This window comes from Echiichthys vipera, assembly GCF_963691815.1.
Source record: "Echiichthys vipera genome assembly, chromosome: 16".
NCBI classification, from domain to species: Eukaryota; Metazoa; Chordata; class Actinopteri; order Perciformes; family Trachinidae; genus Echiichthys; species Echiichthys vipera.
The window spans coordinates 23,498,117-23,525,698 of record NC_139841.1 but is presented as its reverse complement, the minus strand read 5'-3'; the positions used below and the strand labels follow the sequence as shown (position 1 = coordinate 23,525,698).

Genomic DNA, 27,582 nt, shown 5'->3' with positions numbered 1-27,582 from the left:
TGTGTTTATTTAATTTTCTGACATTTCGTGTTTGCTTTCTGCAATTCAAGCACGCGTTTTGAAAAGCAAACTGGCGTACGAACATATTATTTACATTTACATGCATTACATGCGTTTGCAAACACCGCCGCACTTTCTATTTATAGTTAATGTGCGGTAAGTCTAGGAGCCAACATGTCTTTTCCGAAAGAGGGCAGTTTTACGAGGAGCTCCAAAGGCAGCATCAGCTCGGTTCAAATCAGATGGAGGCTGAGCGACGGGCGGCTCTGCCTTCTGCTGCTGCTGCTGAGCTACAGCTGCTGGACAACACAGGGACGATAACACAGGCAGGGAGAGCAGAGGACCGTGGGCATCATTGCAACAGCTAGGAAAGTAGATAACGGTGAACGCGTGAGGTAAAGTCTGTCATGAGTTAAACGTTAACGGGTGGTTTAGCCAACGGGCGCTAGAGACATATGTTAGCTAAATGAAGTTTGACAGGCTGACGTCAGGTTTAGCTATCAAGTAGCTAGCTCCGGTGCGGGCTACAAGCACCGGTGTTAGCGTCCTTTTGACGACTCTTGTGAACTCAAAGCTAAATCAGGCTGGTAAAGGGGTATTTGGTTACACAGAAAATGAGTTAGACTTAAGTGTTACATCATTTAATTAACTTAAAACAGCACACCGTTATTTATATTTGTAGGTTAAACAGAAAGTTTGTTAGAATTTAAGCTAAAAAACTGTCCGACTGGTGACAAATCCGTTAGATAACATTAACGCTAACGAGCATATCTCCACGGTTTGCTCACTCACTCTGTTTGGGAAACGAAAAACATTAACAAAAGGCTTTTACTGTTTAATTAGCCGTTCAAGCTAGCAATGCGTCCTACATCCTTTCAGAATAACGTTAGTTTATTGCCCTCTGCGGTGCAACTGTGCCCTGCCCAGCTGCGTCGCTCATAGCCTTTACGCATAATGAGTAATCACCATTATGTAAAAGTCAAGATTCAAGAAGTGGAGCAGATGAAATCGTTTGGCGGGGATGCAGGGAAGCAGGGTGTGGACACTGAAGAGCAGGTGCCAGTGTGTTGTTCTCCCCCTCCTGCTTCTGTCTCACCACCAGACCCTCCCAGCATCACCATAGTTGGCAGGGACGCGTCCAACACCTCCATCACGTGTAAACACAGGGGGAAAAGTCGAAGTAAGCTGGGGAAAGATGACAAGATCTCTTGTGGCAACAAACACACATCAGATGTGTCATTGCATGGATCTGTGGTTTCTGCTGTTGGGAAAAATTTGAACAGACTACTAGGTCATGAGCGGACACTCCACATCAAAGGAAGTGGAAAGATACTGCAGGGAAAGTCAGAGACCAATGGGAACTATGTTACTATCCATCCATCTAAGAACATTCAAGAAGCACGCCGTGAGGACAAACTTGCAAGGAAGAGAAGACCAGTGACGGTGGATACCTCAAAAGCCAAAACCTCGTTGGAGGCACTGAAGTTGAGCATCAAGCAACTGAAGTGGAAAGAGGTGTGCTTTCTTGTTATTTTGCTGTATGTAGTGGAGGCATGCAGTTCACCCATGTCCCGTGCAGGTTTTATTGCTATGAAACACTGAATATAGAAGTTTAACAAAGCAGTGCATTGATCCAGAGAGGCTCTCTTACATCATCTGCTCAGTGTGTCATTCGGATGACAACCAGCTTAGGCGTTGGTCACGAATGTGTATGGATGAAAACCTCTGTCTTACTGTCCTCCAATTATGTGTCATTAAGAATCCGGCCAGGGGATGGGATGAGCTGGGCTTGGGTTGGAAATGTCAAACATACAAGCGAAGAGCGCCTAGAGTATCTCTGTGGGTAGGATGAGCTACAAAAAAAAGGCCACAATGCAGATTTCATGTTACTTCCAATGATATCAATCTGCACAGCACTATACTATAACCTGAGATAACTTTTACCAGGCATTTATTTAGTGCTGCAATTATGGTTATTTTTGTTATTGATTCATGTGCCGTTCATTCTCTCGTTTATTCAATTGTTTGTTCTATAAAATGTCAGAAAATTTTGAAAAATGTTTAACAGTATTTCCCAAAACCCCAAAAGACACCCTCAAATGTCTTGATTTGCCCATAACATAAAGAAATTCAGGTTGTAGGGTGCCGCCTAACTCAACCGGTAGAGCGTACGTCCCATATACAAAGGCTAAGTCCCTGGGTTCGGCTCCAACCAGTCTTCAGTCCTGTCAATTTTGAGCTGCGCTGTCAAATGCAAAAATGCCTAAACATTATCTTTAAAAAATAGATAATGGGTTAACTGTAATAGAAGAGTAAGGACAAAAAGGAAATGTTCCCATTTGAGAATCTGGAATCCTGTAATTTGGACATTTTTTAGCATAATAGTTCCAAAACAGTCCTAGTTCATTTCCTGTTGCAGTGAATGTGAATTACATCAACTAACAGGAAGTTAACAAGGACCAAGGCTGTTGCCTAGCAATGGAATTCCATTGAAAAGGTCAATAGCAACTAATTTAGTAGTTGACAACTAATCGATTAATCAACTAAATGCGCAGCTCTACATTCAACAGTCGGTAAAACAAAATAGAATCTTAACTGCTGCAGCAATGGACAATTAAGACGGGGTAATAACGATTACATTAGCCAGCATCCCCCTGGAAACCTATTCTAACTGAATGGGGCTTCAGATTAGATTTTGTAATAGTTCGCCTATGTGTTTCTTTTCCTTGCTTTCCAAAATCTGAAATCATATGAGAGGCAGACTCCGACAATACGTGAAAAAACAAAGCTTTTCAGATGTTGGAACTGAAATCTGAGACTGTAGATTGAGATGTCTTTGCAAGAAAGTTTTGAACCCTTCAACTTAAATGATCAATATATTAAACACACAAACACACTCATGACAGTGTGTTTAAATCATGTAATGTAATCTATGAAAACGGTATAAAGACGTTTTATATTTAAAGCTGCAGCACCTATGCATAACCTTCCTGCAGTCAAACAGCCAATTCAATTTATTTATGTAATAATGTATGGTTAAAAAAAAAAGGTTTTAAGCAGCCAAATGCTGCCTAAAGACTCACCCTTTTTATTCTATTAAAATTGAAAGGGTGAGTCTTTTCATATGTCTTTGTTATCTGGATATTACTTTTTAATTTGGCCCGGGACAAGAGAAGTTAGTTTCCGATTAAGTGCCAGACTAAAAGTCAAGATGAACGTTACCAAACTAAGGCCATTGAGGCTATGCAATCACTATTCATGTTAGTACTTGCATAATATGTGCAAAACATTCATATAATAAATTCTAAATGGACTAATCAATGGAGATAAGCTGTGCAAATATTGTAAGTTGCAGTTCCAATTTAGAGTTTGATGACTTGTTCTCCCTTCCTGTTGATTATTTGTTTCCAGTATCCCTCTCAAAGTTTGAAGAAGTCCTCGATTGTAAACGTGCCACATTATTATTGAGATGACACGATCGCCTTTAACCCAGCCACGACTTGACAGTGCCAATTTGCATGCCCCTGATGTATAAAGTTACAGAGGATGGATGTGGATGAAAGTTGTTCTAAATGAAAAGCAACCACTTTAAAACATGTATGAGAGCGCTAATTGATCCCGTTCTTATTTCGCCGAGTCACAAACACCATCTGGCCAATTTTAACGTGATGCAATTAATACCTGCTATCGGCTTTTATTAACACGCACGTCCATTATACATGAGCAGTAAAGAGAGAGGGCAACGCTATGAGACCGGTGAAGAAAAAGAATCTGCACCGTGACACTTTAACCCTCCCAGGTCTGGTACTGGAAACGGCAGACAGAAGGCCTATACATTACCACGCTTTGTCCTCACGGTGCACACCCAACAAAGTCAAGGGCACAGTAGACCTTGTGCCATTTGGAAGTCAACCTGTCGACATCTTTGAAGGGGTCTAAACTCCAGTAGCCTTCCTTTATTATGAAATGAAAATTAATTGGTTAAATTCCCTTTTAATGAGTTGTGACTGAAAGCGCTTTCGTAGGTTTACAGCATAGGATACTGGATACAACTCTGGAAAGTTTGTGAGGACACTTTAGTGACTGTACTTTTGACTTTAAGATCCATTTACATCCAAATTACTACGTCGCTACATCTGCAGTTTTTTTCCTGCATGAGCGACACCTGTCAACGGACCTTCAGCATATGGCATTCTCTTAACTAGTGGGAAATGATTAGGCGTAAGCGCCTCTAATCCAATAGACTTTTAGTCCTCTTTGAGGCAGAGTGGGAATGGTAAGCCTTAGGGTCTTGGTGACAACATCAGAAAATAAGACTAATAACCGTGAATTTAATCATTATTATTTGATTAGGATTCAAAAGACTAAGCTGGCATTTCATAAGGCTTGCCACCTGGAGGCTACCCTTGAGCAAAGTTCGGAAAAAATTGTCCTGTACAACTGAAATTTGAAATGTGATTTATTTAGTTACTTGAGGCATGACAGATGTGCTGCAAATTGAAATGCTGATACGGCTGAATTTTTTTTTACCACGTTTACTATAATGGGATACATTCGTCCTTTTGGCTCGACTTGAGTGAGCAAAGTCTGTATGTCCACAACAATCGGTTGGAAGGGCTATGAAATATCTATGTCTCAATGCATTGACAAGATGGCTATTTTTGGGGCTGATCCCTTGAAACTGCTCAAATTAATTTAACCTCCTTCCCTGATGCGATTAGACAGTTATACTCTGGCATCTGTGTGGCTGTATTTATAGCAGCTCTTTGCTGTCAAGCAGGGTTTCCCTGTTTCACACGCTCTCATGCTAACTCATTAATGAGATGAAACTCTTTCAGAGATCTAGATCGGAGCGGAGCAGCGGGGTGGCTTGTATGACTTAAAAAATTCAGAAGCGATGACGACGTGCTGCTGACCTTCTAATACAACTTGATATAGAGTCCTGATGTAATAAAGTTAAAGATCGACTCCATGACAACGTTCTTCCCAGCTCAATGTTGATGTTTTGAAACTCGGATGTGAGCTGTTTTAATTTATTAATGAGCCGGGTGGAAATAAGGGAGTGCATCTTTTGGAATAAATAAATAATTCAGATCAGTGTCAATATGAGGCGTGCCCCCACAGACTATAAAAAACATTATAGAAAAACAGTATAACACATTTACTGAGCAGTTACGCCAGGTTTCTGTCCTATCTGGAGCTAGAGATGTTCTGATACCATTTTTCCTTTGCGATACCTGCATTTGCGTATCAGCCAATACCGATTACCAATCTTTTACCAGTGCTTATTAATTATTTTGTTATTATGGATGTGATATGAGCTCAGGTTTGTAAAAACATGAACAAATTAATACAAAGAATGAATACATACAACTTTGTTTTATTATCTAGTTTGACAGTCAGTCGTAACGGAAAATAACCGCTTTAAAGTTGGGCTAAATATCCGATTGGTAAATAGACTTACGTACTCGCCGATAGCGACGCCAGCATTTGAGGCAGTATCAGAGGTATTTCCATTACTGGTATTGGAACAACACTTAGGTTAGACCACATTCACACTACTATTTGTTATTCATCAGCAAACTTAACTGTATTAAATACAAGCCAGATGATGACCATTAATGACACGCAGTGGTTGTGAATACAGAATCATCCTAGTTTGTTGTCTTGAATGGAGATTTGACAGAGCGCAGCTACAAAGCATCCAATTACAGACCTCCACAACTGGTTAAAATGTCTACAGTTTATAAAAAGTGTGAACAGTGAATAAAAAGCCGATTGTGTATTGATGCAGAGAAGTGAGGAGCAGCAGCCTGTGCACTGGCCAGGGGTCCAAACACTGGAAATTGCAAGGACTTATGTCCACACATGTCATTTTGATATATCTGTGCATCCTTTTGACTCCATTGTAGCGACACTTTCAGTGCATAACATGTGGTTTGGCGCGCAGGCAGGTGTATAGGACGGCAGTGCCGTGTGCTAGCAGGATTTCCTAACTCTTTGAATCCTTTTATAGTACGGTATCACGTCTTCTCCTTTTTCACAGCTCATCACAACAGAGCACGCACCAGCAGCATTTACCATCTTTAGGCAAGATTATCCCTCCATTCTGGGATCAGGACAAACACCCTGCCAATGTCCTGAGTCATATTAACAGATTAAGCCTTAACTCTCATTTACAGATGCAAAAGTGTGACTTTCTTTTTTTTATTAATGTTACTATCCAGGGCTGGGCAATATGATGTGTGTATATAGTCAAATGATGTAAAAATGTATATCATATTATATATATTTTGCTATTATAATGTGGCCAAAGTTTGTTACGCCCAATTAACATTTTTTGGACAACACTTTACAGTCTGATCTGAGCATGTTATGTTCATTTTGAGTGAAAGTTCTTCGTAAAATGAGAAAATACTCTGTACATTTGTCAAGTATTTAATTCCATTATCTGAAATGGGCTTCATATAGACCACTGATCCTCAAACTGTGGTACTCGAGCTCTCTGGTGGTACCTCTGGTGAGTCTCCAAAATAAAAAAGGAAACATTAACTACTAAATTAATATAATACTAAGAAAATACTTAAACTTTTGAGATCTGTGAAATGTAATTTAAAACAATTTTAACATTTCCTGTCATATTTTTGTTTCAATATCAGCCTGCTACGTAGTCTCGTTTATGAGTTAGGAGCTAAACTGTGATGGCAAGATGGTAAGCAGAGGTAAAATGATTGGTTTAAAAACAGACATGTCAGTTCGGATGCTAACCTTTCATACAGCGTGGCTGTGGCTGAAGATAGTCAACAATAAATCTTCTGGTTAGGAATAAACCTTCCTGTCCATAGCTGAATAGTCTAGGCCTACGCTGCTGTATTTTAACATTGGCCCTAGTGGTGGCACTTGAGAGAGTCTGATATTTTCTGAATTGGTACGTCATGTACAAAGTTTGAGAACCACTGTTATAGACCATTTATTTATATATTGAGTTAGCAGAAAACATGCTTTATTGTGAAATATATCATTATTGAGATAGATTTTGGCCATATCGCCCAGCTCTATTCTTATCAATCTCTGTTTTCCTTTAAAGATCATTTATTTCCCCGTTACTGTTCTCTCTTCCTCTCTTCAGTTTCCTTTGGGGAGACGAGCAGCCTGTGATATCTACTGGCATGGCGTTTCGTTCCATGACAATGAAAATATCGCTTCAGGGCAGGTGAACAAGTTTCCAGGTATATCGCCGCTTCTGCTGCTCTCCACCTCCTGTAACTTTGTGTTGATGTTAAGCACCCTACACCAATGCTTGTTGAACTTTAGGTGTAGAGATAGCTTTAGTCCAGCTTGCAGTACATGTTTAGTCAGTATTCTATCACAACAGCAGAGGGATTTAGTTAATCCCTTACTGATCCTCATTGCTCAAATGCTGACCTTTCCATGCCATGGCAATAAGCGTTGCTTAAATACTCTAGAGATTGTTGTACTAGTAAGAAATGAACATCCAAATGCACATCGCTGGAGTCTCCTGGCTTGCATGTGTCTTTGCACTGTGTGATACTTGTCTATGTGATCTCATATTGAGTTATATCTCCTTATATGGTCATGTGATTGTATTTACTTTCCCAGAGCATTATAGTTTCTTTTGGAGACTGCTTTTCAAGTTTATTGATATGTTATATGTCAGAGTCTTGCTTTTATTGTGTCTCTGAAACAGTTTTTGTGTATTGTAGGAATGATTGAAATGCTGAGGAAGATCAACCTGAGTCGGGCAGTTCGGACGATGCAGGAGTTGTTTCCAGATGAGTACGACTTCTATCCCCGTTCCTGGATCCTGCCTGAGGAGTGCCAGCAGTTCTCCACACAGGTATGGTTGCATGCCTTGGTAACAAAAGCATTACGATACCGGATACCAGACATTTATTTTTTACCTTTTTTCTTTTTTTTTTAACCTATATTAGCATGGCCAAGACAGCAGCAGGAAAAGATGCACACAAAGTAATACATATATCATTCAACAGATAAAGACAATTCTATAAAATAAATAACAAAACTTAAGGCCTAAACACACTGAAAGCATCTAACGTGTGTGTTTTGAAGTACTCCTGTTGTTTTAAATGGTCGAACACGTACCAAAAGTGGTTAAAAATCCTGTTTCAACTTTGAAGCGTCAACTAAGGACCCAGCAACCAAAGCTGTTTTTCTGAATAGTAATGATGTAATCAAAATCAAAATTTGTATTCAAGCACATTGCTGCCCCAAACATCCTCTCGCTGCACATCCAGCTCTCTGTTTCTCCCCTCTGCCTGACTGACTGGCAGTGTTCATTTGAGGTGCACACCCAACAGTTGCCCTCCTGCCTTATGTAACGTTATCGACTACTCTAATAGAAATGTAGAAGAGAAAATGAACGGGTATATCTGTAAAGCAAAACAAACGTGGCTTTCTACATATAGATAGTGACCTTTTCCAAAATTACTGCCGGTTCATAACGTTACTGGAATGAAAATGAATAGAACATTAATAGGGATGTTATGTATGCGATCCGTTCAAAGAGAGGCTGCTGCAACACTATGCTGCCTTTTTAATCAATGAAGCCTGCTCCATCAGGGCAAGAGAGAGCAGTCTGATGCGTATGTACCACAGTGATCTGCTCTACAAACAGTCTTCCATTTATATTTTTTACAGTGAAACAAGAGAGCAGAGGATATTATTGACAGTGTGAATTGGGCCTATAATTCTGCAGCGCTGCTCCACGTGTAAAGGTCATGGCAAGTTTCTATCAAAAGTTGATAAACGAGTAAAAATAAAAAGTGGGATGGATGCGATGGAGGATGAAGGACAAGCAAGCAATACTGATAACGTACGTACTGTATTTGCCTGTTGAGGCACTGTGCGTCCTCTGCTGTCACTGCAGGAGAAAAAAACCTCATTCATCTGTTTTGTGCAGTGTTTACATGAAAAGTGATTGCACAGTCTCTTCTCTCCATGCCTTTATAAATGCATAATCAAGCCTATAACGTTGTTCTGTGGCCTATATTTATAATACAAAAATGAATGAATGCAAATTAGATGTGTCTTATCCTAAAAGTTTCAAATGGCAGGTAATAAATTGATCGTGACGCCCAACAAAGGAGGCGCGTCAACTGATGACTGTTTGCCCCTTAAGAAGGCTCAAACAGCCACAATTAGCACTCAAACAACAGAATTTACAGTAGTGTTGAATTCCAACAGAGAGATCTCAAATGCCTTGATTTTAATTCAGCATTATTAACAGAAAACATTTTGACTTGACACAGCAGCATGTGTAATAACTATAATGATGTATTAACATTACGTTACAGTAACATAAACGATGGTTACATGCTCCCCTATAGGCTACGCCAGTTAGCCAACATGCATAATGGCATGCTTCGGATCTAGAAAATCTAAATGCAATGCAGCCTTCATCAGTGTCATTAATTACACCTGTGCTTTTCGCCAATCCCAGTCAGTCAAGACTATTATTTTCCTTTTGCAAAACATTTTAAGTGGCATGAGCTGAGAACTAACCTTCTTTCCTATCTCTGCTCCCATATTTGGGACAAACGGCACATTATGTCTTCATTCATTCATCTTCAACCGCTTATCTCAGGGTCGGGGTCGCTGGAGCTGATCCCAGCTGACATCGGGCGTGAGGCGGGGTACACCCTGGACAGGACGCCAGTCTATCACAGGGCACATAGAGAAAGACATCCATTCACACACCTACGGGCAATTTTAGAGTCATCAATTAACCTAACACGTGCATGTCTTTCGATTGTGGGAGGAAACCCACCAAACACGGGGAGAACATGCAAACTCCACACAGAAAGGCCCAGGCCGGGATGCCAACCTGAAACCTTCTCGCTGTGAGGCAACAGTGCTAACCACTACACCATCTTGATTATGTCAAATTATAGATAAAGATTTCAGGATTAATTCCCAGTGTGGCTTCATAAATGAAAGACTGCTCTGAAAAGTAAAGTCAATATTTTTTTTTTACCATCTTGTTTCCTCTCAATTTTCAAAATGTGTTATATTTTATCAGTAATTACACAGTTGTGGAGTCTTCTGTTGGCTTTCCACTATTAGTGCTCTTTTCTCTCTATAACTGCTCACCATGCTACACTGCAACAACGTCCTTAATGGTGTGAGTTGTTTAATTCTTGTCCATGTGCTCGCTTCATTGCTCACGCTCCTTGAGGGGAGAGAAGACAGAGTTTTTCCACATTCAAGCATATTGCCCTTTATGGCCATCTGGCACTCCTTAACACATGGATGAATATACCGCAGAAGGATTATAAAGGAGCTACAGTATAGAGTGAATAGAGACATGCATACAGCGAGGGAGAGTTGTGAGGAGAATAGGGCAAGAATGGATGTCCCTCAGCTGCTTTTCCCTGGTTGAATAACAGTAAACTGTGAGTGCGCCATTCACTAACTGAAAAAAAACAAGCATTACATGTTATCAAAAAAGCATTTCTCTAGTTTTGTGTGTTATGTAATCAATTTAGGAGGAAAGTTAATGAGAAAAGGAAAGAACCATTTTCTTTTGTCTCCATAATATTTTTGCACATAGATAATGACTTCTATTAGTCACTGAAGTGTATTTTGTCATCATATATCATTTCAGAAATTCACTGTTTTTATTCAAAAAAACTGTCATAATGTTGGATGATTTTCTCCACCACAGCTTTACTGATTTCAGCAGGTTAGATTTGTGGTGCAGATGGTCAATCATGTGCTGTATATAGCAACAATATAATATGTCCAGCAGGGGGCACCAGAATATCATTGTTTACAGTCCAATCTGGTTTACCGCAGACAAAACTGGAAAAACACACAAATCTTAGACTTATGTCCAAAATGTTTTTGTATGTTTACAGTGTCATAAGCCTGTGAATGTTCTCATTTGTCCATGTCATCGTTATCCCCAAAGCAATTTCAGTCAAAAGCAACTGGACTTATGTTACAGTGTCAGTGATTTGGCATTAGATAGTCAACACATTTGAGTGTTGCAAAAAAAAATCGAACTAAAACAGAAGTATAAACCATGGCTTTGCTTGTACAGTGTGCAGTGTTGGTTTGTTGATTTTGGTGAGATTTCTGGAGACAAAAAAAAAAACACTTGACTCAAAGGTATAATATCGATACCTGGGCTTTGGGTAGGGGCTGATGTTTAATAGATAAGCTCTGTGCCTCACTGTGTGAAGGTGACTAGGATCATTCTTTTATGAGTAAGGCAAGGCAACACCAGACTTGACTTAAACATTGTTTTCCTGTGGGAGGCCAGTGGCTTAGTGGTTAGAGCAGTCGCCCCATGTAAAGAGGCTGAAGGTCCTTGAGGCAGAGAGGGTTCGACTCCAACCTTCGTCCCTTTGCTGCATGTCTCCCCCTCTCTCTCACCCCATTTCCGCTCTTTCCTATAAAATAAAGGCTTGAAAAACTGCAAAAAATAATCTTCAAGCAAAAACAAAACATTACTTTCCTAACTTCTAATTATCTATAACTTAAATTTAAAAAATGTAAATATATTTAACCATATTGCTCATCAAGGGTCCAGGATTTCGGGTAGTCGCAAGCTTTTGATGTCTGATTTCTTGGGTTCATTTTGGCATCAGGACTTTGTTCTTTTCTCACGCTGCTCTGTTTCTACTTTAATATCTGTAATGTGCAGAAATGAACAGTGACTTTATTTGAATCTTTAATTACTAACACTCTTTGAGGTTTTTGTCAACGTTATCCTTTCTCACTTCTATAGATTCGCATGGTAAAGGAGAACGATGCAACAGTAAATCCCACCTTCATTGTCAAGCCAGATGGGGGCTCTCAGGGGGACGGCATCTACCTCATTCGTGACCCTAGTGACCTAAAGCTCATGGTGGGTTCACAGGCCAAACAGTCTGTAGTCCAGGAGTACATCCAAAGGCCGCTACTCATTGACAAGCTCAAGTTTGATATCCGTCTATATGTGCTATTAAAATCCCTGGAGCCGTTGGAGATCTACATCGCCAAGGAAGGCCTGACGCGTTTTTGCACCGAGCCCTACCAGGTAGCCATGACGGTGCTATTGATGCTGGCTGGTTTACTTTGAAGCTGTCCATTTGCTTTGATTGAAACATGCGGATAATTTTGGTCACATCTGTTCTGATTGTGTAGGAACCAAGCCAGAAGAATCTGAGCCATGTCTTCATGCACCTGACAAACTACTCCCTTAACGTCCACAGCGGCAACTTTGTCCACTCGGACAGCCAGAGCACAGGCAGCAAGCGCACTCTCTCCAGCGTGCTATACAGGCTGGCAGCTAAAGGCGTAGACATCAAGAAGGTGTGGTCGGACATCATCGCTCTTGTCATCAAGACTGCCATCGCCGTGGTGCCTGAACTTAGAGTTTACTATCAGGCTGATATACCGCCTGGCAAACCAGGACCCACTTGCTTCCAGGTGGGTAACGGGCAGCGCTGCACGATATGAGGAAAATATGCCCATAACTTTGTTGAAAATCACAATAACAATATCACTTGTGATAACAAATTGCTTGTTGAAAATGAAAGGAAATGAACAAATTGAACTGAACCCAAAAAACAATGAAAGTTACATTTTAAAGTGCAATGTTCTACTGGTACTTTTTCAACTAACTCAAAAAGTCCCTGAGGATCTTTTGTGATGCGTTTACTACGCACTCTCATATTGCAATGATAATGAGAACTTTTTATTGGACAGCCCTATTAGTGGGAAACATTTTAGGAGAAGACATTTGTACAGTAGGATTGTTAATAAGATTACATTGTTCAGATACGCACGAGGGATGGGTGTTAGTAATCCACTCCTTGCCATGATGAGAGAACTATTACAGCTTGTTCGGCACATTCGGTGCGTATTTAACGGATTCAGTGTGGACGGAGAGCGTTGATGTGACACTTTAGTCAGGCGCTCGCTTGCTGTTAGGACAGGGAAGATGCGTTCTAAAAATAGATTTCCCTCTTCAGGGAATCGATCCCCCCTTTAGTTATTTATGGGATTACTCGGCCTGGAAAAACATTTCTTGTGCCCATCCTTAATATGCACACACAATACTCACTGAACATTTACAAAACACAAGGACATCATACACTCATGCAATCATTGTAATTCTCACAGGGCGTCAGGATTTCCCTTGGAAGATACACATCTTTGAATCTGTTACAAATCATATAACTCTGTTTACAAATCATATTACTCCAGATCATCTTTTTTAATTATTGTCAGATTCAGACATTTTCTACTATATATGTAATCGGATGATTGTTGTCTGCACAGTGCAAACAGGAACTACTCATAGCCAAAGCAGCACGTTTCATAATTCTGATGTGGCAGAATGTAAACAAAGAAACGCACACACGAGGAGTATAAATGGCAACATTAAACTACTTAATGCAGAAAAATAAAGCAGCTCTAACAACTTCTGCTGTAAGCCATGATCACTTACTGTATTAATCTAAAAAAAAAAAAAAAAAAATCATATTTTGTGATAAACAGACACAGGTAGTGGCTTTCTGTCACACCCCTGATATACAGTCTACTTTATTCTAAAGTATATATGCAAACGAAGGATGTGTCTGTGTCTCAGATATTAGGTTTCGACATCCTGCTTATGAAGAACCTGAAGCCGGTATTACTAGAGGTCAACTCCAACCCCAGTATGAGAATAGAACATGAGCAGGAGGTAAGAATGAATGTCAACATCAGTGTCATCACAGTAGTATTAAGTCAAGTTATTTGGGTTTTTCTCCCTCACTATCTGTCTTAACTCGAAAAGGCTAGAGGACAACAGAGGGCGCATCGGACGACTGAACTCCTCCTTTCTTTGGCTTTATTTTTTATAATCACACAGCTGTAAGTTTGATGATAACCTTTGAAAAGAACACAACAAGACACAATAAACACATGAGCCACTGCCATTATAAACAACATTCTAATGCTGGATTCCATGTTTTTTCTCTCAAAATAAAACCTAAGTGACTCACACTGAAATTGTTATTTATCACATTCAACATTTCTGAAAAATCACCAGTTCATCTAAGAAATCAGAAACTTAAAATGAATTATTTAAATTAATTTATGTAAGTTATACTGAACATAGGCTTATTATAAACTTCATGAAACCAATTCTAATAACATCCTTTTAACAGTGTTGTCGCATCAAACGCTGAATAAACAATACAGTACGTGCGGCACAGTCAAATTTAAAAAGTTACTAATCACTCAACCACCATAATCAAATAATTTCATCTCTAGCATTACCATGGCATCGTCAGAGGAATCCAAATGCATTCAAACTATTTAAATAATTTACATACAGTGTCTCTGAGGTCTTCTACTCATTGACACCACCCTATTTCATGCTGTGTTAGGTTTGCTTTCACTTCACAAATAAACTTTGCCTGGCCAGATTATTATAAACCTTTGTTGTAGCTTTTTTTCCACCTGGATGACCTGAAAGTCCCATTCAATGCCTCAGTTTAGTTCACCTGAACCCTCACCTAACGTGAACTTGTCAGCTCAGTGCTGCCCTCTTGTGCGACATTCCATAAATAACCTCAAACAGTCACAATACAATGGATGATTACTACTGATATTACAGTACTGACTTATCTTTTCATTATTTTTCACTTTGGTGTAATAAATATTTGTGTTTTTCTCAGGTGGCACCGGGAGTTTTTGAATATGTTCCCAGTCCAGTCGACGAGGAGGTCAAAGTGGGCGTGATCAGGGACACTCTGCGCCTTATGGACCCCGGCAACAAGAAACCCTCAATGTAAATACACGCACCTCCACACGTACAGTTTGAAGTTCTTACATCGTCCTCTCTCTGTCTGCTGGTGTTAAGAGTCCACTTTTAAGGACGTGTTACCTTCCTCTGCCCATCCCGCCTCAGAGCTCTGCACCACTCGACAGCTCTCCATAAGCCTGTTAAACGGTAAAAATTAGATTCAGCTGAGCCGAGGTAGAAATTCACACATTACTGTACAAGTCTGGTGGCACACTCTCTCTGGCTGACCGGCCCGTGTGTGGCGCCTGGCAATAATTCTCCTCTACCATTAGGGTTTGTAGTTTGTTTTTTCCCCCCTTCTTAATCTGTTTTTCTTCTATGACAAGAGGATTTACTGTTTCTATTCCACCGCCATCTCCATTTCTTGCGTATCCCTCCCTTCACTTCCTTCATCCCTCCTCTCCAGATTATCTTTTTTATCGGTTATTTGATCTGATTTGTTCTGCAAGAGACTTCTCAGGGATAATACCCACTTAACTGTTACATTCATGACCAGCAACACATTTATATAATTCGCCTGTAATACGTTTAATCCTCGCACCTCCTGCATTGCTATATTTTCATCCGGCTAGAATCAGCAGAACCACGTCTTGTGCTTGTCTGTGGATGAATTACACCTCAGTATAATAAAGTACAAATTTAGATTCTGTTCCTTTCAGCTAATTCCTAGCTACGTACTTTGAGACCCTTAATCCTTTAATCTAATGTCCTTCATACTTTTTATGTTTGCTTAGACCTCATGCTCTGAGTTAGCGGGGGGTTACTCAAAACCTTTACATCTGTATCTTTTATATGAACACAGTTTTTGAACTTGAACAAATGGATACTCAATTACCCATTCTCTGGTTCTAACTTCTCACTTGTGAGAATTTGTAGCCCGTCGTCGTCTTGTGTGATAGTACATTTATCATCTTTAGGTTTTGAACTGTTGGTCGGACAAAAAAGCAATTTTGAAGGTGTCACCCGTGTCAAATAGTTCCATTACATAAACTATATATGACAACCCTGAACTGTTGGAAATGTGTTTATTTTATAGACCAAACTATTAATCGAATATGAAAACTCCAGCTAGAATAATATAAATAAATGGGTTGGACTGATATTATCTCATTGCAGATACAGTATGTACGAAACCTTTATGCAATTGTGTTGGCTCGTATATCATCAGGTTTTTAATCCTCTCAAATATTTATATTGGCATCATCCCCAACAATCCAGTATTAGTTGAGCTATAATGAAATAACTGTTAGCTGCAGCCCAACACAATTTACATTTTTATGTACAAACACCATTTTCTTGTGATTTTTTTTTTTTAGCAGTATGTTATAAATTAAAAAAGCATTGTTTGCTGTATTTTAAAAATGTAGCTTTTACTAAATTAGCTTATCTATCAGTCTAAACATCGCATATAAGAAGTTTCACTTATACAACTTTCAGTGATTTATAACTACTCTAAGTAATCTGACTGATTTCACATTTTGTACTACACATAGCCCCATTTATTTCAGTGCTCTATTCTGGACACAGACTGACACTTTATCTATTTTAAGCCTCCTAAAGCCAATTAAGTAGTGGAAGAATATCTAGATAAAAAATCTCGGTGTGAGAGATTATTTACAACCTGCAGTGATGTGGTGAAAAGAGGCTTAGCCTGGAGCAAGGTGCAGCAGGAAGGAAGCAAGTTCAGTGATCTTTAATGATGATGTAGGCTAAGTCAGTGTGACAAGGAAAGTATAGCACTGCTTATAGTGAGATGTAAAAGGGACAAGGACAAGGTTGATGTTGTTGTGACTAGCATTAATAATATAAATTCACATGTCTATCAGGTAACAGGCAGGCAGGTTATGGGGTGTGCAGTTAGAGATTTGTGTTACTGATGATTAGATGATTAGCACTCGGCTATATAATTTATTAGCGTATCAAGAATGAATCAATGATTGTAGATGGAAAGTGGACCCAGAGGAAGGGTGAAACCAAACCAGTGGCTGATCCTCCTAGAGAATATACCTTCTCATAAATTAAGACTCTAATATCGAAAAGCCTATGGCCTAAACATTGCAGTATGTTATCTATACACATGATAAAATCAAAGTAATAATTTAATTGTGGTCTTAGAAACGTCTGCATCCCAAACACAAAGATTTAGTATTCATGTCAGGTTGTAATTTCAGCGAAGAGTGCTGTTAGCTTTGCAGATGAGTGTGACGGAGTTTTGCGGTGTAGGGGGGCTGTTATGCTAATTATGTTCCAACTAGCTGGTGCTAATATTTATTAAAGTAGCCGTTAGATTGGATATGCTCCAAAAAATGTAATCATCACTTCAGCCAATGACGCGGACGCAGACTAGGAAATCATTAATCATTCAGTTCCACAGTGTGTTCTTTGTGTATTTACATGGGCACAAAGGCAGATGCATTGTATATACACGCTTATATATACAGAAAACACACTGTTTGTTGATTGCATGTTGAATTGTATCCAGTATAATAAATCAAGCCATTTGAAATAAAATACTCCAAAGTAAAAGCCCTGCATTAAAAATTCTGAGTTACTTAAAGTACAGAAGTATTCTCAGTAATTGCTAATTTTTCAGAAAATATATGTTATATATACTATTACTGGATACATGACATTATTATACTGTCAGTACTGATCCATCAATGTGTAAGACCTATTTTCTATTGTAGCTGGTTGATCTGGAGCTGTATAGTACACAAGTAAATGTACTAACTGGCACCAGCTAAGCCAAAGCTAAAAACTCCAGCACCTAAGACTGTAAAAACACTAACACTATTAATGCAAGCTTCCCTGAAATTGTGTTGCTGATGAAAAACAAAATCACCAGCCTATTTAGGGGAATAAGCCTGTGAGACAATAATTGGGAAACCGCTTTGCATTAGAGCCAAACAGTCACTTGATTGGCGTTTAAACTGTTTTGATGCTGCATTGTCACAGGATGAAAAAAATCTCAGGGATGCCAGTGGATTAGAAATGCCGTTCACATGCATACGTTTACATTCAGTTCAGTTGTATTTTAACAGGGAAGCGCTGATTTTGATTTCTATTTTGTCTTTCAGAATCCTTAACGAGCAGTCCTTTGCAGCATAAACAAAATGTTACAGGAGGTTAAGTTATCCGTTTACTGCACAGATGGGGCCTCCCGTGAGTCAATTCACTTGTGTTCTGCTCTCGAACAGCTGTTCTGCAGTGGGATGGATGGTGTGCGGTCGTTCAGAACGCAAAGTTTAGACTTGGTAAGATAAAGTGGATGAGAGGTGAGAACTGACCAGGCGCACAAGGTGTAGCCAAGTAAAAAAAGAAGGTGCCGCTATTTAAAGGAGACAGAGTGAGAGCTTATATAGGAGAGATAAGTAAATATACAATGGCAGAACATGAGGGAAAAAGTAGCATTTTGGATAAAAGGTGGTAGAGGTAAATGTGGAATTATGAAGAAGAGTGTGTGATGGTATCAGGGACTCTCAGAAATACTCGCACCAAGCTCTCCGAGGGTGATTTATGAGCCATTATGCGCGAGTGTAGGTGAGAACAAAAAGCTGATATGCTTTGGCACACATTTCTTAAAATAGGGTGCAAGGGACACAATAAATAAAGCCCAATCTCGGAAGCCATCGGCTATCTGTCTGGTGACAAATTAGCCTCTGGGCGCAGCAGATAATATTTCTGGCTTTCTTGTGTAGGCAGCAGATATCATGCCAACTCTTCCTTTTCCGAACAGTTCGATTATCAACTGGAGAATGGAGTTGAGAGACAGCGTCTATGTGATTGGTGAATACTTCAAGGACTACAAACAGTACCCAGACCACTTCCACTACCCAAATATGTTCCTACAATCTGTTTATAAAGATAACCAAAGCATCATCTGCAAAAAAAACAACCAGGAAATATATGTGCTGAGGTGAATTAACTGGTAACTCAGGTTGGACTCTGGTGTTAAACTTGGTGTTTTCACATTGTGTCACTGCAGAAGCTTGTGTTTAATGCTTTTTTACTCCCTTTTAAACCTGCCATATCTACAAAGTTTGTTTGGGGCAGCAAAAACAACCTTTTAAGTTAATATGGCAAACGTGTTAGTCCACTTATGTACACACCAAGCATTTACGGAGCATCATTTCGGATCATGTTTCTGGCCACCTGGAGAATCTAAGTCCAACATTTACTCATTTTTAGCTCTGTTTTTGGTCTCTACCAACTCCTGTGGGCAATATTTGTGTCTTAATTTACTAAACGCTCCACCGTGTTCACCAGTAGCTAACTGCCGTTTGGTCACTAATCATTTACACACGGATAATGTTTGTTGTTACCCGTGGGAGACTAATTGGTTATGTGTGTCTTTGTATGACTCAGGCTCTGAGAAAAGCTCAGGCCATTAATTCAGATTCTGAAATGGAAATAAGAGTGCCAATTTATTTTAATTGTCGCACCTTCAAGACTTTTGACGTTGTGTAAAAGCTTTCGAGATTTATTCACCAGGAGGCCAGAAATAGTATTAACGCCGGCCGGGTAATGACAGTTAAATTAGGCATAAACCCTTATTGCATACACTCAACTTACATTTGGCACCCTGCCTCTGTATGTCTTTTTAATAACCTGCCATTTTTCACCTTTTACCCTCTCACTTCCATTCCATCATTTTCTTCTCTCTTGGTCTGCTGGGAATGTTTGTCGACATTCCCCTCACTGTCTGTCTGTCAGCTTCCATCGAAGATGTGTCCGATTTTAGCCGAGCCTATCCTGTCTAGATACGTGTGGGTGGTGTCCTTCTGGCTGCTGAGGGATGATTGATTCTATTAAACATTCAGCAGTGCTCTCTCTTTGCCATTCACACTGCTTACTAATTCATGGCGAAAGAAACTGCCTCATAAAAGTCAGCAGTGCTGAATCCCCTGGAAGAGAATGCACCTTTTGTGTATCTTTTTGTTTGCTTGTGTGTTGACTGTAAGAGTTGTCTTTAGAGGCCCTGCACACCCGCACAGGCGTTATCACTTCTTCTCGCGGATAAGACCTCTACTCAGGTTGCTATGATGAGAATTATTTGAGGTCACTGCACTCTATGAACTAATAAGAAGGATAAAAGTGTAACCGGTGCTACCTTACAGAAACGTGTGCAGCAAAGCCAACTAGAGCGGGAGGGAGGTGTCAGTCAAACACAGTGTGTATACACCTACACATTCCTGCGGGGGAAAAAACTCATTGAATGCATAACTCCTCTTCATTTTCTATGAGAAGCGGCAAGTGCATTGGGGAAAAGCACTGGTGGTGAGAAACAGGCGGAGGGCAACGTTCAAATAATTGAACTGTGACCTAAAAGAGGCGGAAAACGGTGGAATGGTAACCAATTAAACCCGACGCACTGAATAAATGTGGTTTGAGTCCAAATAGCTGCAGCTGAGTTTGGATTCTTTGGATTTTGCTCTTTGAGACTTACGTGGTACCTCGTGGGTTCATTTTTCCCCTAGTAGCACTGTGAATTAATGCTCTTATTAGTGGCTCATTGGTTTGTTTGTATCTCGTGTACGAAGAAGCAGAAGTATGAGCATCGCGTTCAGAGGGAAATTCCTCGAGGCACCATTTTTTATTTTTACTTTGTAATGATTGTGAATGCATTCCCTACTTCATGAAACATTTTCAAAGTCGTTCGTTTAATATTTTTGAACATCAAGGTTGTACATCCTTATTTGCATGGAACTCCCCGCAGACAGTAAAAAAAAAAAGGGCTGTGAGATGGCAGAGTGAGAAAGAGTTATTCATCCTTCACGCAGCATTATTCTATCTGTTTCCCCCGCCAAGACAGGCTGTAAATACAGACTCAATTGAAAACCTTGGTGCATTTATCTTCCTCAGGTGATCTGTAACTCAACTGACAAAAAGCTCTTTGGCTTGGCCTTATATTCTTGTGCTTCAGGCCTACAGGGTTTGAAGGCCATTACTCAGCCCTGCTGCTGGACAGCACAAAAAGCAGCAACTTTTGTAGTCTTTAAATCTCCATGCTCAGTCAACTTGCTTATACATGCAGAAACAATATCTGTCATTGAAATACAATGCAGTACAATTTATAGTAATTGATTTTTTCTTTTCTATCATTTCATGACCTTAGCTCCCAACCGAGGGCTGGTGGGCTTGAACAAGGGGAGGAGATTCCCATGGAGGCGGAGACACAAGAGAGGAACCCGGGTGAAGGAGCTCTGCCCTCGCTGTGTCTGAAGCAGGTCTACCCCAAGTACACCAAACAGTTCAACTACCTGCGACTGGTTGAGCGAATCGCTGCTCTGTTCATACGCTTCCTCGGGGTCAAGGGCAACATGCGCCTGGGCCCTACTGCCTTCCGAACCTTCATCAGGTACAAATAGAAACGTGTATATTCAGTCTTCTTAAAAGTGAAAGGACTTTTAAATACACTGATTTGGTACTCTAATTGAGCTGAAAAAAGATTCAGGTGTATCTAAAAAAAATACAGCTTTTCTGTAATCTGGCTTCTTGCTTGCCTAGAGTCATGACTGCCGGTGCATATCAATAATATTAGTACAGTATGAACCATATAGATCAAGTCTAGCAGCCTTATTTTGGGCTATGTGAAGTTTATAAGGATCCTTTTTAAGAGCAGCAGACCACCTTCCCTTTCACACATGCACTGCAAACCTGAATTCATTTAGACATTACCCAGCAGGGCTGTATGTCTGTATGCAAATGTCAGATTTAGTCGGACAAGGGCATAAAACAGACTTTACCCTGTCGGTCCTAAGTTTAAAGACTGTTTGATGTCTGAGCGAGCCCATTATGTGAATACAGTCACTCAATCTCTGGCGTATTAACAGAGATTTAATGGACGTGTTAACAAAGTTTATATCACGCGGAGGAGGAAAACAAACCCCCCGACGGTGAAGAAGAAGGTTGATTTGCGCAATGACAACGCCAAACATGTCTAACCCTAGAGACGTCAGCGTCGGATCACAGTAGGAGTCATTTAAGGGTCCATTTCCTATAGCACAGCTCTAAACCTTGTCCTATTAGTAAACAAACTAAACAGCCTCATGTTATTTATCTTATCAGGCACAAGGGCATGTAAATTCTGTCTCTACATGGTTGCGTGTTTACAATTCTCAGAAAACTTCAACATCGTTGGAGATTGACTTGTTTGTTAAATTGTTTTGGAAGAGGTTCGACTCCTAAGGGAAAAAACGAAACTGAAACTTATCAGATATCCTTTATTATTTTGTTTGAGAAGATGATTCACTCCTAGAATTAAACAAACAAGATTATTTGGACCTTTTGGACAATTACTTAAAAGACATTTTCTGATGCAGAGTGTAGCTCATTGTGTGAGCTACACAATGAGCTACACTCGTGCACACTCATTGTGCAATACACTGATTTTGCATTGTGGCTCTGATTAGTGCTTGTATAAGTGTGATCCTTCTGTCTGGTGATTTTAACACGCACGCACCCCCAACGCTGTAAACCTAGGGGAAACACTGATAGTCCTATTGAGAGCTAGTCTCCTTCACTTTCCAATTATCATTGATTCAGATGTTTAAAATCATCTTTTCTTTTACGAATAAAAAATAATTGACAATATGTTTAAAAGAAAACATGCAGACTGACAAAGATTTGCTTTTAGGACCTGTAAGCTGAGCAACAGTAACTTCTCCATGGCTTCAGTGGACATCCTCTACATAGACATCACACGTCGTTGGTCAGGAACGATGCCCGATTCCAGAGAAGCAGGTAAGGCCCACGTTCACACGCACACGCACACGCACACACACACACACACACACACACACACACACACACACACACACACACACACACACATGCACACACAAAAACACACAAAACACACCACAAAGAAACAACACAGAGAGGACAGAGAGCTGGATATCCTTGAGACTCGGAGCAAATAATATGCTTGGAGATAATTGCTTGTCATTCTTTGTCAGATTCCCTCTGACACGGCACTACCATAATTGAAATGAGCTGGGATCACAATGTGACAGCCAAGAGACTATCCGACATGAATTATTCAGACATTGCACCTTGCGAGGAATGTTTGCGAGTCGAGTCGGATGGATGGAGATCACATGGACCAGGATGGAAGGGTCTATAGAGAGGAGAATGTGGGCTGAATTTAGAGTGCGCTCATACGTATGCAGGGAGACCGAGGCGCCAGGGTTTCTTATTTCTGTGTATGTGCATTGGAGGATTTGTGGGGAACCGAGAAGAGGCATAAAACGTGTTGTCGGTATTTTCAAATGATATGCAACAAAGTTTTTAAAGGGCACATGAGGGAGTTTATGAAAACGCTCTCTTACATCAGACTCTTCTTGTTAACAACTTTGATGATTCCACAGCAAATGACATATTCACTCTCACCCGCTGTAAATTGGCATCTTTATTCATTCAGTTTTTTTCACTCCATGGATTTGTTTGTTTTCTGCGCATTTGTTTTCCTCTTCTAGGTCGACATAACAGAGGTTGTAGTAGGAAACAGCAGCAGTTCAATGGATTAATGAGCTGTTGTCCTGGAAGAAACTGTCCTTTTGGTGGCAAAAACACACAGTTGACATACACTGGAGATCAAATTATTAGTACTTGGTTTATTCTGAAATATTGTTATTGTTCAGAGTGTGATAGAATATCCACTGTGGCTATACCCCTGCTGTACTGGCATGGTTTTTTTTTAATATCCAAGACACTTCAACAAAAACCTTTATTTTTTGAAAAAAACACCAAGCAAAATGAGAGAACAGTGACCTTTGTGTCAGAAGAGAAGATTTCAACAATGTTTTCTCAGGGCTGTAGGATTAAAAAATGAATAGGAAGTATAGAGGCCACAGCTTTGAATGACTTCAGCACATCTGCACCCACAGGACATCACTAGTTTCTCACACTGCACTGGTTTGATCTTGGTCCATTCTTCTTCAGTCTCTTCCACAGTTCGGTACCTGTAGTAAGTTTCCATTACTTGGTTGCCAAGGATTTTTCAGTGGTATTCTATGGGCTTTATATCTGTACTCTGGGCTGGCTATTTCACTGTTTCAATATTCTTAGCTTCAAGGACCTGCGTACCATTTTGCAGAGTGACAGAGGGCATTATCTTGCATGAATATTGCGGGATGATTGGGAGACGATTGCAGTGAAAGTATTCAGGTTCACATAAACATTTTCATTCACCCTGCCATGTAGCTGTACAAGTGGCCCAACTCCTGCAGCAGAAAACATCCCCCAAACCATGACCATCACTTCTAAAGTAAAATTTAATTTGGTCTAATGGGAAACATTATGTACGGCTTTGGACTGGTAACAACTGTGTTCCATTTGGTCCGTTTGGAGGAGGAAATGTCAGAGTTCAGATCTAAACCTCATAGAGAATCTCTGGAAAATGTGTTTGGAAGAGACTGCAAGAAGAATGGACCAGGATCAAACCAGAGCAGTGGGAGAAACTAGTGATGTCCTGCGGGTTTATATGAGCTGAAGTCATTGAAAGCAAGGCGTCTCTCCACTGCCTATTAGCTTATGAATCCTACAGCCTTAAGGAAACATTGTTATAAATCTTCTCTTCTGACACGATGGTTACTGTTCTCTAATTTTGCTCATGTTTTTTTCACAAAATACAGGTTTTTATTTGTACCTTGGTTACTTTAAAAAAAAAAATGCTAGGACAGCAGCAGAAGCCACAGCGGATATTCTATAGAAATTAAAAATAATAATAAATTAAGTATTAATACTTTTCTTTTCTTACTTGTTCTTTCATTTTGATCTCCAGTGTATGTTAAAGGGATATTTTACCCATTTTAATCAGGTCTGTTTCATGGCAATGTGGGCTGTGTTCTTAGATGAATGGTGTTTGGCCTGTCTCCGTAGCAGAAGTATCCACGGTACGGTGCATTGGAGACAAATGATGCAAAACGCTTCAAATTTCGGTAGAATGTGTAGATGTGAAAAATTGTGTATTTCAGTGGATTTTGGCAGATGTCTTATGCTCTGTTCCATGGGGACTTCAACTACGGAGACGGGCAAAACACCTATACCTTTTAACATTCATATACAGCTGTATATTTGTTGTATATTAATATCTGAATTTTTTTTCTACTGATCTTCACATTTTAATGTACAGCATCACAAATGTGCTTTCAAGACCACATGTTACATTTCAGGAGACTATAATTTCAGCATGTATGCAAAGTTATTGTAGGAAACAACAACAGGGTGGGAATTTCAAAGGCCTGGAAAAGTCATGGAATAAGTTAAATCCTGAAAAACACCTCTGCATATCCCAAATAGACACATTCTAATTTGTTTATATAAAAGAACTATTAAGTTTTCATTTTATTTGACCCTATGTTTTTCCCCAGCCCCACCTAAACCATACCTTGTTTTTCAGGCATGGGACTACAAGCATTTGTGGAAGCCTTCTTCTACCTGGCAGGTCGCAGGTTTAAAGCCCTGGTTCTGAGGGAGCAGGTAGTGTCACTGCTGGAGCTGTGCGAAGCTCAGCTGGAGTCTCAGTCGGGCGTCGAAGAGAGGCGCTCCGTGAGCTGCAGCAGGGCGATGCCACGAGCCGTCAAGACTCAGGCGCTGGGCCTCACCAACCCTCAGCTCAACTCTCCGACTCCCCCGCGAAGGGCATCCAGCCAGGATTACCGGCTGCATCAAAGACTCAAGCCTCGCACACTCAGGGCCAACGTGGAGAACTGACGAGAGAGGGCTCAGACTGGGCATCCAACTCCCAAGCACTGCCTTGAGCTTTCTCCACAGGAGAAGAGAAATTAGGTGTCCCTCTCTCCTCTGAAGCTCAGAAGGGATGATGGGAGCTGGGAGAAGGACTTGCTTCTCCCCCGCTGACTGACTTGCAGGACTGTTCCCAGCCTGATTGCTTTTCCTCAGAGGAGGAAGATGTCCACAGGGGGGGTTTGAGAGGAAATAGAACATGGGATATTAGGAGGCTGGTGTATTTCTTCCTCCCCTCCCGGTGTGATCATATATGAAGAGCATGGTCCAGTCAGGAGGAGGGTATGGCTGCTTTTAACATACTGATTCTACAGGGCAGCTATTTGCTTCCCTTCACTCTTCTCTGACAACAGCTGCACTGAAACAAACTTTCTTTTCAGGGATACCATGAGTCGCTCCAGCTTCACACCTGACGTAAATAAATGGGTGGAAGGGTGTTTCCTAAGTGTGTTGTGTGTGTGTGTGTGTGTGTGTGTGTGTGTGTGTGTGTGTGTGTGTGTGTGTGTGTGTGTGTGTGTGTGTGTGTGTGTGTGTGTGTGTGTGTGTGTGTGTGTGTGTGTGTGTGTGTGTGTGTGTGTGTGTGTGTGTGTGTGTGTGTGTGTGTGTGTGTGTGTGTGTGTGTGTGTGTGTGTGTGTGTGTGTGTGTGTGTGTGTGTGTGTGTGTGTGTGTGTGTGTGTGTGTGTGTGTGTGTGTGTGTGTGTGTGTGTGTGTGTGTGTGTGTGTGTGTGTGTGTGTTATATTCTTGAATTTGCACTACAAAGCTGAACTATTTGCACAGAAGTGGATGTGAGGGTGACTGAGCATTTGTGTGGGCCTGTTGTGTTTGTCTGAGTGCGTGCATACTGTACTGTATTTATTTGTGTTTAGCTCAATGGAGAAAGCCTATTTACGGCCAGTGGCTCAGCTGTGCGTCCTAGCTCCATGAGGCTATTAGTGATGAGTTAAGTGAATAAGTATTCAAAGTGAAAAGGCCATGCCACCACTTATCCTGTTTCAGTTCAGCAGCTATTCCAGCCAGGCGGTCCTCAGACCTCCAGTGAATACAGTTTTAGGATGAGTACTCCGTAGCCACACAACTGCCATTGGGAATTATTTCAGATGTAATTGCATGGCCCAAAATTTCACAATTTAGTCAGCACTGTTGCTCAAATGTCATTCAGATAGCTTTAATAAAACCTCATACAATCTGTGTGCTGTGACGAACACACAAACAGACCGCCTCCGGTGGGTGCCAACCAGAAAGGTCGTATATTGTCACCGTTTTATTAGTAAATGTTTGAACCGTTTTTCTTTTACACCAAGATAATTAAATACATTTGTAACATGCAGACCAAGAGCGTGTCAAGAACAATCAAACTTAAACAGCTGCAGCGTTGGCAGCTGTTTACCACAGACAGTGAACTAAACATGATAAAGATTTCTGCTCTACGTACGGTAGGACTTACATATTTACTGCAGTATGTATTTGTTGACATGAAGTAGATTTATAAGGTTAACTGATATATTATGTGAATGAAATGTATTGAACGCACTTAAAAAAAATAAAAGTGATTTTGAACTGAAGGTGTGTGTTGATGGCAGTTGTTGCTTGCTGTTATAAATTATATATATTTTTGTGTGTTCTTCACTAAATATGCTTGAGCCTGTCATGCAAAGAGTGGATGTGCATGCTGCTGCAAATATTGCACAACCTGTATGTGCACCACCATTGTCCTAAGTCAGTGATTTCCCCTATGGGCTCATTAAAGGACACCATTTGTCACATCATTAGGGGACGATATGTCATTAATGGCAGCACTGTTGGCAGTTTGTGCTATTTACATCTCTGTTGAACGAGAGCCTGAAATCTCTCCCTTTTTTCTGCATGTTCTAAGACCTTAGATATGTTTCACAGCACAACCATCTGCCAATGTTTCCTCCACCTTCTGTTGCAGAGGCTGGCAATGCCAGTTGATGCTGTAGCTGCAGCGTTTTTAGTCTTAATAGATTTTTTTTTTTTTTATTGTTG

The 27,582-nt window shown here is 40.4% G+C and overlaps 1 protein-coding gene across 1 annotated transcript; it reads left to right on the top strand.

The window, feature by feature from the left end:
* Nucleotides 1–954: 954 nt before the first annotated feature.
* ttll11 (tubulin tyrosine ligase-like family, member 11) lies at nt 955–25,540 on the top strand (the record flags this gene model as incomplete). Its single annotated transcript, XM_083930157.1, has 10 exons — nt 955–1,515; nt 7,130–7,229; nt 7,725–7,858; nt 11,774–12,064; nt 12,172–12,456; nt 13,622–13,717; nt 14,697–14,809; nt 20,940–21,182; nt 22,461–22,567; nt 25,227–25,540. 10 exons carry the CDS (start codon nt 955–957, stop codon nt 25,538–25,540), a joined length of 2,244 nt encoding a protein of 747 aa, XP_083786283.1.
* Between the last annotated feature and the right edge of the window lie 2,042 nt (nt 25,541–27,582).